The sequence below is a fragment of the Kryptolebias marmoratus genome, linkage group LG13, assembly GCF_001649575.2.
Source record: "Kryptolebias marmoratus isolate JLee-2015 linkage group LG13, ASM164957v2, whole genome shotgun sequence".
NCBI classification, from domain to species: Eukaryota; Metazoa; Chordata; class Actinopteri; order Cyprinodontiformes; family Rivulidae; genus Kryptolebias; species Kryptolebias marmoratus.
Window position 1 is genome coordinate 13,037,057 of NC_051442.1, and position 13,840 is coordinate 13,050,896.

General features: G+C 42.5%; 1 protein-coding gene and 1 long non-coding RNA gene across 2 annotated transcripts in view; one reads left to right on the forward strand and one right to left on the reverse strand.

Annotated features, from left to right (window-relative positions):
* Positions 1 to 10,951, forward strand: part of zgc:100829 (uncharacterized protein LOC445149 homolog) — a 19,791-nt gene extending 8,840 nt beyond the window's left edge. The window contains exons 6-7 of the mRNA XM_017418192.3: positions 2,608 to 2,908; positions 8,664 to 10,951. Coding sequence (XP_017273681.1) covers positions 2,608 to 2,908; positions 8,664 to 8,863 — 501 coding nt within the window. The 3' untranslated portion in view covers positions 8,864 to 10,951. The remainder of the gene's footprint in view (positions 1 to 2,607; positions 2,909 to 8,663) is intronic.
* A 334-nt stretch (positions 10,952 to 11,285) lies between these two features.
* On the reverse strand, positions 11,286 to 13,032 carry LOC119617596. Its single transcript, XR_005233931.1, has 3 exons — positions 12,851 to 13,032; positions 11,984 to 12,038; positions 11,286 to 11,712 (listed from the first exon to the last, which is right to left on the reverse strand). It is a non-coding gene; the product is annotated as an uncharacterized LOC119617596 (long non-coding RNA).
* Positions 13,033 to 13,840: the final 808 nt, after the last annotated feature.

A 13,840-nucleotide genomic window follows, 5' to 3' on the forward strand; every position in this document is an offset into this window, starting at 1 on the left:
CCTCCCCCCCCCCCCCCACCCCTCCACCCTCCACCCTCTTTTCCACATTTATGGGCACACGAGTGCATGCGTACGTGTGCAGGTGATGGGCTGTGTGTGCGAACAGCTGAATCGCAGAGGCGAGACAGGATTTCTGGACTGCCCTGGAACAGATGGTTGATGAACTTGATCGGGGAATTAAAACGCCAGAGATAGAGAATGCGTCAGTCGCAGATGGATGGGATTGTGGGATAGTCTCCCGAGGTTTGGGCGCGTGAGCTCTCCTCTGTTCTCTTTTTTTTTTTTTTTTTTTCCCTTCCACTTTGCCACAGAAGGAAACGTCCCCCCCTCCCTTCGTATCCCTCAAATCTATACCAGCCTCTTCATATTACAGGCCCCAGCAGATCACTGGTTTGTTCCTGCAGATGTGGCACCGCACGTCCTCCAGCTCAGGAGGTTTGGCGGCGGAAAATTCAACACACAAACCTTCGTCTCACGGATGTTTCAGCGAACACATCTCCTCTTTGGACGTTAAAGGAATAGCTAGGATGTTTTGAAGTGGGGTTCTGTGGCGATGAGCAGGTAATATCTTACCTGCTGTGGATAGCTCTTAGAACAGCCTCAGTTCAGAGAAGCAGGCTGCGTTCGACTTGTCTGCTCATTCGATACACAGCGCACTTCTTAGTGAGTCAGCCATTTTGGATTGGTGTTTAAATTATTAACTGTAATTTCTTTTACTATATTGTGCCCTAAAAACTGGTTTCCGTGTACGTCTGTGGCCTGAGCCGACACAGCAGACTAATCCAGGCTAATGCTAATGCCCACAGCTCATTATTGGGATTTTCACACTTATTAAAAAAATGCCTGATATTAAATATCGGTCGTCTCCTCGTCTATCTGAGCTGCGGGGCTTGATAACCGATGACAAAATTGGCAAATGATCCCATATACGAAACAGTCAGATCTAAATATAAATTATTTTAAAGCTATGTTGTAAATCACTGTGTAATATTAGCGAGTTTTACATTGTTAGATTGTGCAGCTTGTTTTAGTCTTTGCACACAGACAGACTACAACTTCAGGATCGGTTGTTCTGAAATATGTTGCAGGTGAAATTAATTCACAATTACAGTAAACCGAAGGTTCTTATACAGCTGCAGCTGCGGTGTAAAAAGATCCCATACAACGCAAAAGTGTAACAGATGTGTGTAAATACATTTTTTGTTAGTGTTATGAGTTTTGTCAACCAAAACCAGTAAAATCATGCCCATCACTTCAAATCGAGGTGTGTATTCCATTGTATTTTGCTGGCGTTTATTAATGTGACACTTGACTGAATACCGGGCACATAATTCTGAAGTACGCTGGATTCAAGTTGTGTTTTGAAATGTAGAAACACTGCGCTTCCTCCTGTCACTATAGTCTACTGTATAGTGACGGTGATGGAGTGAGAGAGTGAACATTTTGAACACAGCCTTAGTTTAAAGGTACTCATTGCAAAGTCACAAAGACTGAACAAAAAAAGTACACAAAGTAAGAAACTAAATTTTAGCGATATTTTTGTCAAATTGGTGATTAAAGCGTCCTTACATTAACAATTTGTCAGCAGATGCCCACTATAACATGTTTGTTTACCTCCGGAAACAGCAGAACTGACTGGAAGAAGGACAAACGTTAAACTTACCGGCCATAACTGTTTAACTGTGCAGACTACAGTCAGCCATTTACACTGAGTGCAGACCCGCATTTCTGAGTCGCATCTCAGTATGTCTGGAAAATAACTGGGGTAAACTCTTATAAATTCCACCACTTCATACAGTTCACGGCAACCTATCGATGTTTGATTTCATACTTCACAATGAGCACTTCTGACCAGATCGATGAGCTAATGGCTAGTCTGGGCGGGGCCCAAGACTAAAGGGAATCTCCGTCGTTTTCAAACAGCTCAAACAGATTTCATAGCAGTCAGTGCAAACGCTATTTTCCAAACCTTTATGTTGCCGTTAATTTCATATTGCACCGTTACTCCGGCAGAAATATCATTAAATTTCTGCAGGAAGTGCTACAGCTAGCTGCTAATGCCCCTAAATGGGCTTGCAAATAACCATAGAGTTCCATGTTGAATTCAAATAGCTGTCCACAACGGGTAAGATGTTATTTGTTCATCATATTTCCACAGAAACCCCACTTCGAACCATCTGAACTGTTGCTTTAAATGATTTGTTCCTGGAATCAAAAGGAGTCTTGGTTTGCTGCATCAAAGGTTCCCTCCAGCTGATTTTGTGTGGGATGGAGTCAGAGGAAGAGGAGGAGGGAAAAGGCTGTTGATTAAGAAGGCGTAAGATCAGGAAGGAAAATTAGCCAGGCAGCTCGTGGTTGAAGTCACCTAATAATTTTCTCCCCACACATCCGTAAACTCCTAATCAGTGGTCATAGTTCTGTGTGTTTCATTACGCCGCTATTGAAGAGCTGTAATTTAGGGACTCGTTTATCTCTTGATTTGATCGCACATGGCAGCAATCCCGCCGAATGCGAATCGGCTGTGAGCACTGAGGGCCCCTGTCCTGTCCCGTTTTTATTTTATTTTCTTTTATTTATTTATTTTTTTTGTCACTCTTCCCTCTGCAGCCCGAGCCGGAGGCTGCCGAGGAGAAGCCGGCTCCCCGGTCCTCCATCTGCTCAATGCTTCCCACGAGAGCCGGCGCTGTCAGAGTGAGACCAGCTTCTGCAAACCCGACGCTAGGCTGTGTCAACACGAGACCCGACCTCACAAATCCAAGGCTGGAGACCGCTGTGCCAACCACCTCCTCGTCGTCGTCCTCCTCCTCCAGCATCGCTGTCAAATCAGACTCTGTGTCAGCATCACCCACCAAAGGTAGCCTGAGCCCCAAGGAGCTCCAGAAGCCCCAAGAGTCACAGAGTGGAAAAGGTGAGTGAGCACAGCATCAGAGACGAAGGTAAAAGTTGGGTCAGATGTCATAATAAATTTAGGACTGACAGACAAACCATCCAGGGTATGTCCCTCATCCCTTTCAGTGGGTATGACTAATTCATTTTTGGGTGGATTAAATGACTCAGCATCAGGCCACGACAGGGGAAAAACAAAGGTTGTGAAATTCTGAGAGCTGAAACCTTTTCATTGTTCTTACTTTTCAACCGCTGCCATGGATTTTAGCCGGATGCCATTAGAGGAAGCCTGAACGCCGATACGGGGCTGAAACAGGCTCCACAACGCTGCGGCTAGAGATAACAATCACCAGCTGCCGAGGCAGAAAGAGGATCCTTTTCCTCCCCGCTCTCTCCTCCGAGAGGAGTGATGGCCGCCAAGAGCTGAGCAGAAACCAGACTGGACAAAGTTCGCGTTAGGCAGGTTCCTCCGTGCCGCAGTGAGGGAGACAGATTTATTTCTGCAAGCCCCATTTCTGCTCGCCAAACAGTGTCTCAGCCTGCAGGAATCTTTATGGACTGGCAGGGCGAAAGAGGCCTGCAGCGAGAGGGGTGTGTGTGCATGTGACCACTGGCATACACCTGCATCTTTGGTAACTTAGCCAATGATTCTGTAAAGTAGTTTGCCCCTCAACTCGTAATACTTGTTTATTAAAGCAGTAGGATCGGCTTGTTGAAGAGCCTCAGTCTGGGGAAATAAAGTTGAATTCTGAACAGACTGATGAGCTGACGGCTTGTTAGAGCCGAGCAAAGACCGATGTGGATTGTTGACGTCTTAAAACAGTCTAAAAAAAAAAAGAAAATCTCAGATTGGCTCATTTTATTTTGAGAACCTTTACATTCCTCTCAGTGTTCACAATATATTTGCAAGTGTAACAAACGGCGGCAGCAGCTAGCTGTAGCACGTCCGACTGGAACATCGTTTGTGACGCAAAAGCGGCATCAGAGTAAAGGTTTATAAAACAGCATCTGCACAAACTGCTGTGAAATCTGGAGAAACCGAGGCTGTTTTTTAAGGACGGCAGCAGTCTACTCTGGTCTCAACTCCGCTCAGACTAGCCGTTAGCTCATCAGTCCTGTCAGAATTAAACTTTATTTGACAAAAGTGAGGTCATTCAAGGAGCTATCTACATCATAATCTATTACAGAAGCCCATTTTCAAAAGATCTGAGCTATCCCTTTAATGGAAGGAGACATAAAGTCCAACTTATCTGAACATTTAAAGAAAATGGAGTTAAAATCATCACTAATTCAGATCATAACTGATGTTTTACCAGTGGCGGGGCAGTGCATTTCACACTTAGGCCTTCAGTGCTGTCCAACTTAGTCAATAAATACCTTTCATTATGCCAGCATTTATAACACCAGGACTGGAGAGTAGTTAGAAACACACTTAAGCACTACTTGGCATTGCATCACCTCAGTTGTATACAAAATGGGCTATTATCTGGCGCATTTTAAAAATCAACAAACCCGCATCAGCAATTAAAACATATCTGATATGCTACTGTCAAAACTAAATAAAATAAATAAAATGTTTGCACTCACCAAAACTTATCTTTTATTTGAATTTGATATTCAGCAACATAAAAATCAGCTCCTATGTTTTAATACACAGTGTTATTGCTGCTTACCTGGAGTTTAACAGAATATTTGAACCTTGAACCCAGGAACCCCTATTTTTTTTAAAACTGACACTCATTCAACACCAAGTGACCCACTTTTCCCAACAGAAATCTGTAAAGAAACGGTGAAGTTAGCACCATCCAGTGGAAATTACTGATACTGTAGAAGAAAAGTCAAGTTAGGGAGGGAAAAAAATAAATCTATAATGTCCCTCTGCTGGAAAACTGCTCTTCCTGCAACAACACATGCAGCAGCAGTTCAGAAGCAGCACAGAGATTTGACAGATGATTACATACTGAGAGTTTCATTAAAATCCATCTTCTCTTCTCTTTAGATGGATGTATTTTGTTTGCAAACATCCATTTCCTTAAGGGGGGAAAGGAGTCTTTAAAGGAAACTCCATTCCTTCTCCTAACTTATCCTCCATCTTTGACGTCATCATTCACCACATTTACCTAAAATAAAATCCGCTCTCAGCTGATGGATATACAACTTTTTTTAGAAACACTGTGTTTATTTCTATTAAAAAGGCCCAGCAGCAAATAGGGAGCCTTCCTGAAAACGGACACTTTATTTAGCTAAATAAAAAGGAAGCACTCTTGTTGTGTGAAGGTGGTTTAAATGTAAGCCGACAACTAAACCAAGAGCTGCAAAAGTGTCTGTTGTGACAGAACGTGTGCGATTTGAGCTCAGCTCTTTAGCGGTAGATATTTTGCGTTTGGCTTTCCTTCACTCGTGTCTTCACCTGGGAAGGACGGACATTCCAGTTCTCCTTCCCAACTCCAAGTCCTGGGTGACGCTCAGCCAGGCCTGACAAGTGACAGAGGCTCCCAGCCCCCACACAGGACCCGGCCACCGGTCTCCAACACACACACACACATACGCCTACACCTCTCCTCCTCCCTGCCCTTCAGTCCACAGATGTGGACTGAAGGAATTCTGCCCTCTGCCCTAATTCCCATTATCCACCTTTCCCATCCAGCTCCTCCTATTTTACAGCTGGAAACGTTAAAATCTTTTAACAAAATAGATTTTTTTTTTTTGGTTTTTAAATAATTCTTAATATCATTGCGCTAACTTGCTCACTGCTTTCTGCTCCCTTGTCTTCCCCGCATACGTAGTGTGTGCTGGATGTGACAATCACCCCTTAAGAGCTCCAACAGGAGATTAATCAGTGTTGATAAGTGATTTATTGCAGAGATTCCCCTTTTACCTCAGGGATGGTTTCTGCAGGAAAAAATCAGGGTGCAGCTGCTGAGGAGGCTTTCAGGCAGAAAGGTGTGGAGTTTAAGCAATTTTTGGGTGTGTTAAGACAGGTTAGTCAGGTTACCTGTGGGAAGGTATTGGTCTTTTGCTTCAAATTTTATCCCTTCAGCCCATAGCACCAGCCCTACTTCTCCTTCTCTATATCTCCCTGTTTCTCTCCTATTAAGCATTCCTCTCAGACCTGCACCAAGGCTTCAGAGCTCGAAAAACTCTGACCGTAAGTGTGTTTGTGTCTGTCTCTGTGTGTATCTGTGTGTGTGTGTGTAGTGCGTGCCTGAATGTGTGTCAGCCTCAATTGCTGGAGCCTATCCAAGGTTTCCGTGGTGACCGCACAACACAACGAGACAATCAGAGGCAAGCCCACGCAGCGCGGCGAGAGGACATTAACACAGGAACCGCAGGTCAGGGGGCAAAGGAAGGCAGGGCAAGACACGCAGGGAGGAAGATGAGGAGGAAGGTAGAGGGGAGGCGATGGAGAGACTGAGACCAGGGGAAGAAAAGAGGGTAAACAACAATAAACAGTGAAACAACCTTAAAGACGACTTCAGCTTGCTTCCTTTCATGCCTGCAAGACATGAAGAGTGTTAAAGGCTTCCTGGCCCCAGGTGTGCTCGTGCGGTTTTGGCTTTACACCACCTCTGTGTGTGTGTGCGTGTGTGTGTGCGAGGCCGTGGTGTTAGTCAGAGACGGCAGCATGCGTGACTGAATCTGTCAGCAGGAGGGGTGTGTGCTCTGTGTGTGTGTGAGAGAGAGAGAGAGAGAGAGAGAGTGAGCATGCACGGACCTGAAGAATGTGCGTGTCTGTTTAAATTCAACTGTTTGCATCAGTGTGTGTGTGTGCGTGCCCGTGCATGTGTGTGTGTGTGTGATTGAGCTTGTGTGTCTTTCTGTAGCCGTGCACACGGGTGCTCTCACATATCTCCGTCCCCCCGGGGATGACGCTAAAAATATGTGGCTCCTCAAGCCTTCTGGTGTCTGAGCAGCGTCTGTCTGCTCTCCCTTGCCGTCCCCGTTGCCCCCCCCCACACACACACACACACACACGCCACCACCACCACCTCTCCTCGCTCCCTCCTCCTCGTTACTCCTGTTCCCTCCATTCCTCCCTCAACTACACCCTCTTCCGAACGCAGTACCTCAGAAGGCACGCACACACAAACTACACCCAGCTGTGTCCCTGCTACACTTCCTCGGAGGATGACCTCTGCTCACCCGGGGCTGGATAAAGGGAGAGAAATGGAAAAAAAAAAAAAAAAAAAACGACAGGAAAGAGTCAGAAAAGATGTACTCATGACATCTGGAGAAGGACATCGGGCTCAGTTGTTGAGTAGACTGGAACTAGACTCACATTTCCAGTTTCATGATAATTGACATCAAGATGAAATCCACAAACTGATTTTTTTAACTTACTTTTTTCCTACTTTCTCCTCACTTCCTGTTTGGTTAGGTTCAGGAAACAACTACACAGTTAGATTTAGCAAAAAAAAGGATTTAGTTTTAAATGTAACGTTGCTTTACGCTAAGTAACATTAAAAGCTTTAACAAAGACAGAGTGGAGGCACCTACTTTAATGTGGTAAAATTGCGTGAAACTCAACAAGCTGCGGCTGCTGCTGCTGCTACGTGGATTTGGTTACCAGGGCGACAACTCCTGGCTGAGCTAGTTCAGATGACATCTCTGTGTTTGAACGAAAAGGTCAAAGGTTTTTACGTGCATTTTGTTCACCGTCGAAACTTACGGCCATCATTTGTTTTAAGAAACGGGCTGCAGACTCTGATCGTCAGCTAACTGAAAACCAATACAAACGATAAAAATTAAGACGATCGATCCTACTCTGGACATAACCTGAGGAACAGTGTGGTTTCCTTGGCCTTGAACCGATAGTCTTGAAATTTTGAAGTGGGCTTCTGTGGAGAGGTTATGACCAATCAGTATCTAACCTGTTAGCTTTAGAACGACTTCAGCTTAGAGAAGCAGTTTAGTTCTGACCTGACTGAGCTAACAGCTAGTCCGAGCAGGGTGGAGGTGGATTCATCCAGATAAAAATAAACTTCACATGGTGACTGTACTGATTTGATGTTTGTCACCAGTAATGGTCTATATCAGGGGCGGCCAGTCCTGGTCCTCGAGTGTCACTATCCTGCATGTTTTACTTGTTCCTCTGCTCCAACACACCTGATTCAGTGGTTAAATCACCTCTTCATGTTCTGCAGAAGCCTGTTAATCACCCTGTTAATCGCCTGTTAATAGACCCCTGGTCTATATGAAGCATATGTAAAAAATTAAAAGTATAGAGTGTGGCCTGGCAGGGAATCACATGAACCATGTGCTATAAAAACCTCTTTTTATTTATTTTTTTTTCAAAAGGTTCAAGCAAACATGATTTTGCTGATTTTCCCACAGCTGTACTTTCCCCATAGATAGTTATTTTAGCTGATGGTATCAGACCACAGACTGATACAGGCTTCACTGTAAATACTGTAACTATATACTACATATATAACCTTGTAAGGTTCAATTGATGGCAACGTGTCACATATAAGCAGCAGCCCAAAAGATGTTATGCAGTATTTAATCGGAAAGTGGTAATTTTACATATTTCCTAAAATCATGTATTTTTTTTTATAAAAATGTAACAGAAACAAAATTTCTATTTCACAGCTGATATTTGCTTCTGTTGCACATTGAAGCAAAACAACCACGTTTAGCTACAAATCCCATTTAAGAGTAAAACTCCCAGATTAGCTGCAGCATTTCTTTGCATGAGGCTAACAGACTGTCCCATAAGGTATGTAGGAGTTTTTAAGTTGATATCGCCTTGTCTTTTTTTTTTTTTTTTTTTGCAGGTTTTGATGCAGTAGTATGTCGACAGCCTGGCTCGGGGGAGGCTGGGACGTCGAGGACCGCACCGGCTTGCGCGGGGCGCGGCCGGGTGGCGCAGCTGATGAAAACCTTTAGCGTCGATACCCCGACACAAGCCGCCTCTCGCGGAATCAAGCCGCCTCTTCCCACCAAACCTAGTCACTTGCGTTTAACATCCAGGTAATCCTTAAATAAAAAGAAAAAAAAGAAAGGATGGACAGACACCCACCCAGCCTCAAGTGACCTTTCCTCTTGAAATTAGGCCACACCGGACAATGACGAACGCCTCTGGAGCCTCGGTCAGGAGGCTTCGAAATCACAAAGTTGTTGCTCTACTCTTAAAATTACAATTTTGGAAATGTTTGAATGTAAAGAATCTTTACATTTATATTTGAATGCTGCAGTACTGTAAACGGTCACTTTGGGAGAGGAGCTTGAAAACAGTTGATTGTATTTGAATATTTACGAAGGAAAACTTCTGCTTTCTTTTTTTGTGACAAACTATCATATAAATTCACAATAGCTGTTTACCGCGGACACTCACACAGTTTATTCTTATTTACAAAGTCTGTGCACATATTAGTACCTACTATAGGTCAGGATTTGGCAACACTTTGCATGAAGGCTACCCTTATGAATAATTTATACATGATTTATTATGATGTTGTTAATTAGGTTGTAAACACTTTCTAAATTATTATTGAACACTTATAAAAATCCTTTTTTATGCATTGGCGCAACATCAGTTTTTGGCAAATGCTTCAGTGTTTATATAATCTACTGTCCTTGTTGCTAAGTTTACTTCTTTTTTTGTCATTTTGTAATACTTGTTTGTTAAAGCAATAAGATCAAATCTTTTAAAGTTCGGTTCGGTGGAAATATATAAGCATTTACTATCTTATCTTTTGCAGATAGCACTTTGGAATGACCTCAGCGTGGAGAAATAGTTGTTTCTTTGATCAGATTGATGAGATAGTGACTAGTTTAAGTGAGGACAAGACTAAAATGACTTGCTGCCATCTGTAAACAACTCAAGTGGTTCAAGTAAACACTGTTTTATAAACTAAATAAAGCAGTACCTGATTATTTACATTCTATGGTTATAAATGAGCGCAGAAAGCAGCGGCAATTAAATGTGTCCCTTCTGGTTCAGCCCGGGGCGCATCCTGCAGGAATATAATTACATTTCTGCCAGAATAACTAAGTATCGCAAACTTGACGACAGTGTGAAAGCTTATAAAATATTGTTTTTGTGAACCGCTGTGACGTTTTTGAGATTGAAGTTGTTTAAAGACGGTAGCAGTCCCCTTTAGTCTTGGCCTCATTTGGACTAGGTCCGGTCAGACGAAACTCTGTTTGTCAAAACTGAGGTTGTTCAAAGTCCTATCTGCAACAGGTAAGCTATTAATTATTCATAGCCTTTCCACAGAACCCCACTTAAAAAGAAAAAAAAGCTAAACTATTCCTTTAAAAGTCTAGCTAAAAACTGAGATGGAGTCATCTTTTGGAAAGACTGAAGAGAACCGATAAATCCAGGTTCACTATTTAGCAAGAGTCAAGTCACTTTGACCTTTTTAATTTAAAGTGCAAGCCACTTTTTAACAGTTTATAAAATATTTGCAGCTCAAAACCACTTACTAATCCTTTGATGCGCTAGTTTCATTAAAAATGGTATCCAATTTGAATCAATCATGGGACATTTGCATTTATTCTTGCATACTCTCTCTTTCACACACACACACACACACACACACACACACACAGACGGAGCTCTGTTATTTCTCTCCTAATTTCTGTTTTCTTGAACAAAACAAAGGGCATGGACAGGCGTAGAGGGGTGAACGTAGGTGCAGAAGGGTCCTCCCTCATCTCATGGTCTCCTCCCAGGGAATAGTGTGGGGTTGTTTATTTGTCACGGTGCAGTGTACGTCTCCCTCTGCCACCTGGCAGGAGTCTCGCTGCGACCTGTTGTGGACCAGTGGCGGTGCCAAACGCACACTCATCTGTCACTCCCGGTGGATCAAACCCTGGCAAGTTAGACAGTCGCTGCCAAATCATCCAGGTCTGTGCTACTGTTGTTGTTGTTGTTTGTTTTTCTTTCACAGTTCTGAAATGTTGTTGATGCTGTTGCATTTTTATTTTTTATTTTTTATCTGGAGTCATATTTTGTAATGGGATATTAGTCTTTGTGCAACGCTTTCTTTGAAAAGGAGACATTTTCATTCGTGATGATGGCACACTCAATGAAACAATTAAACTGTCATTTTTTGAATCCTTTTGCTGTTTGTCTGTTTCTTTACCATACTTTAATTCCTACTTTTTGTGACAAAAAACAACTTGTTCTTCAATTAATTGTCACTTGAACACAGGGTTAAACACATACCGTATAAAGATGATGCTCTTTCTGCTTTCGTCTGCTCTAACATATCATGAACACTGCAGTTAGTTGAATTAAATCCCTGCATTCCTTAATTCCATTATCATATAATTTAGCACAAAAAGTAAGGAAACTTGTGTGTGGTTGATATCTTTGTTGTAACAATGCGTCTTGGCAGTTAATCTTGCTCACAAAATGCATTCGTGGGTTGAGCAGCAGAGTTGAATATGTGGAAAAACTTGCCAAATCTTCTCTGCCAGACAGCTTATTCTGCTATTGACTCTTGTTTGGTGTCGTTTATTGGATTGGCTGACTGAACTCTGAAGAAACGAGACATACTGGGAATTTAACAATTTATCCGTTTAACAAACACGGGCCACAGTGGCATGTGGAAGAACCATACACAGCCTGGTCACTTACTTTTGTGTCTGTAAGCATGTGTCGCAGTTCAGCCAGTGTGGTTGTGTTGGTCACTTCTTAAAGAAACGGCTGATCCCGCAGGAGTTCACTGGGGCGGAGGTCAGGACTGCAGGCAGGACATTCCCAAATTCTGGAGGTAGTCTCTGAGGAAGCCCGCTCTGGTGAGGCGAGCTTTAACATCTGGGGGGACAGAGTTCTGTCCCGGACTGTGGAGATATGGGATTGGCACAGCTTGCCTGGGAAATAAACAAGCTGGTTTATTGCAAAGAAGCATTGTGACAACAAAGAAACAATTAACCAATCACAAATTCCCATACATTTTGTGTTGTTTACATCAGCGAGCCTGATTGGAGTCAGTTTAATACTTTATTTGGAATTTCAGCAAAGGCATTCTAGCATTTATGGCTTAATTATCACTTTTCTTCAAACCTGTGAAAGAAATTTACATTTCTTTTTTTTTGCATGGGACATTTGTGTGCCTGGTTTTAAACTAAAAATCACATATACCTTGATTCATGATCAGCGGCAGTCTGTTCGGAGTAAAGAAACTCTCCAGTCTCAGCTTGATAAAGAGAAAAAGAGCAGAACTGTTTTACATCTATGCTGCTTAATTTGAAATTATCCTCCCAGCTGCTCTGCAGAAGCGTCACTAACAAATGTTGAATTTTAGGAAAACTGCTTTTGGGTTTGAAGCAGAAGCAAGGCTTTTGATACATTAATAGAGACAAAAGTAACGAAGCAGCTTCCTACTTGTTGGTGGCATTTCAACAAACATAAAACTAGAAGAAAATCCATTCATACACATGACTACATTTACAACCACATTCTGTTATTCTTCAGAAAGATATAAAAACGTGGCGATGTTTCACGGGCAGCAGCACATCTGTAATGTAATCTATAGCTCCCGTGGAATTGTATGCAACACACACTGTATTTCCCGCAGGGAACACAGAGTAAACGTGTGTGAGGTTATGGTATAAAACTTCAGTTTGGTGATTGTTTCATAGGGGTTCAGAGGCAGACGATACAACAAGCTTCTTTCTGTTCTCAACAGGCTGCATCTGTTAAAACAAACACACGTCTGTTCTTCCATTACCAGTGATTGTTTTAACTGAGCTGAACTGTGTTTTGTGTCTGGATCTGATCTTGGTCCCGAAATTAGACGCAAAAGTGCAGATACCAATATGTGCTTGATTAATATTATTAATTATTTTGATAAATTTACCAGCTTGCTTGTGATTTTTAATCACCTAAAATACAGAATCTCACATTAAGCCAAAATGGAGCAAAGATCATTTTAGTTTTTCACAAACCAATAGTTATGATCTTTGAAAGTGGGGTTTTGTCAGCAGGTTATGAACATTAATATCTTACCTGTTGGCTTGCGACTTGCCGTTCGCTCAGTGACCGCTGGAGATGGGCACCAGATCCCCGCCACCCTGCACAGAAACACGAGAAAACAAATTTCAATCATAGCTTCACTCAAACTAGCTGGATTGCTGTTATGTTAAAACAACTCCGGTCTCAAATATTCTCCAACAGCTCATGCGAAAGCTGCTTTATAAACCTTTAAATTGTCAGTAGTTTTGCATTACATGGTTACTTTATTGGAATTCAAACAGCAGCAGCAGCTGAAGCTAACTGTAGCACTTCTGGTGCAGCCGGGGGACATTACAGGATTAACATGATATTTCCGCTGGAAGAACCATTTAATGCTTCATTGAGTGCATTAAATGGAATAAAATACATTGCATTTCAAAATATTTTAATCACTAGCTGTTGACAAAAAAATCCCCGTAAAAACACAAACACACTTAGCCTCAACACAAGCACAGGCCATACATTTTAGGGTGGGGACTATAATAATATATATTCTAAGTATTAAAATTAGGTAAGACATATATAATATATAATCCAAAAGCATTTTAACAGTGTAGTTTTACATGCAAAGTAAATAAGCCTTAATAGGACAGCATGCATTGCAAACAAAACACTGCTGTTCAGACTGACAATGTTCTCATATATACAGGCCCCAGTGTCATTATTATTTTCTTATATAGAAACTGCATCAGAAATTCTGCAAGTCTACACCTACATGCACTGCTCACAATGAAATTTACAAAAAGGCAACATATTTTTCAGAGTTACAACACTAATAGCTTGCATTGTGCAGACTTGTGCAACACACAGAAAGTGCTGAAGCACGCATCTGTGCTCCGCCGCTTAGATCTCCATCTCCCAACGAGCCCAACAATGGCTGTGGCTGTTCTCTGATGCGCAGAGACGTCGTCGAGCAGTTTCCAGGAGATATCTGTGGCGGGTCCCTTGGTATGCTCAACCCCCCCCCCCACCCCCCTCGCCTCA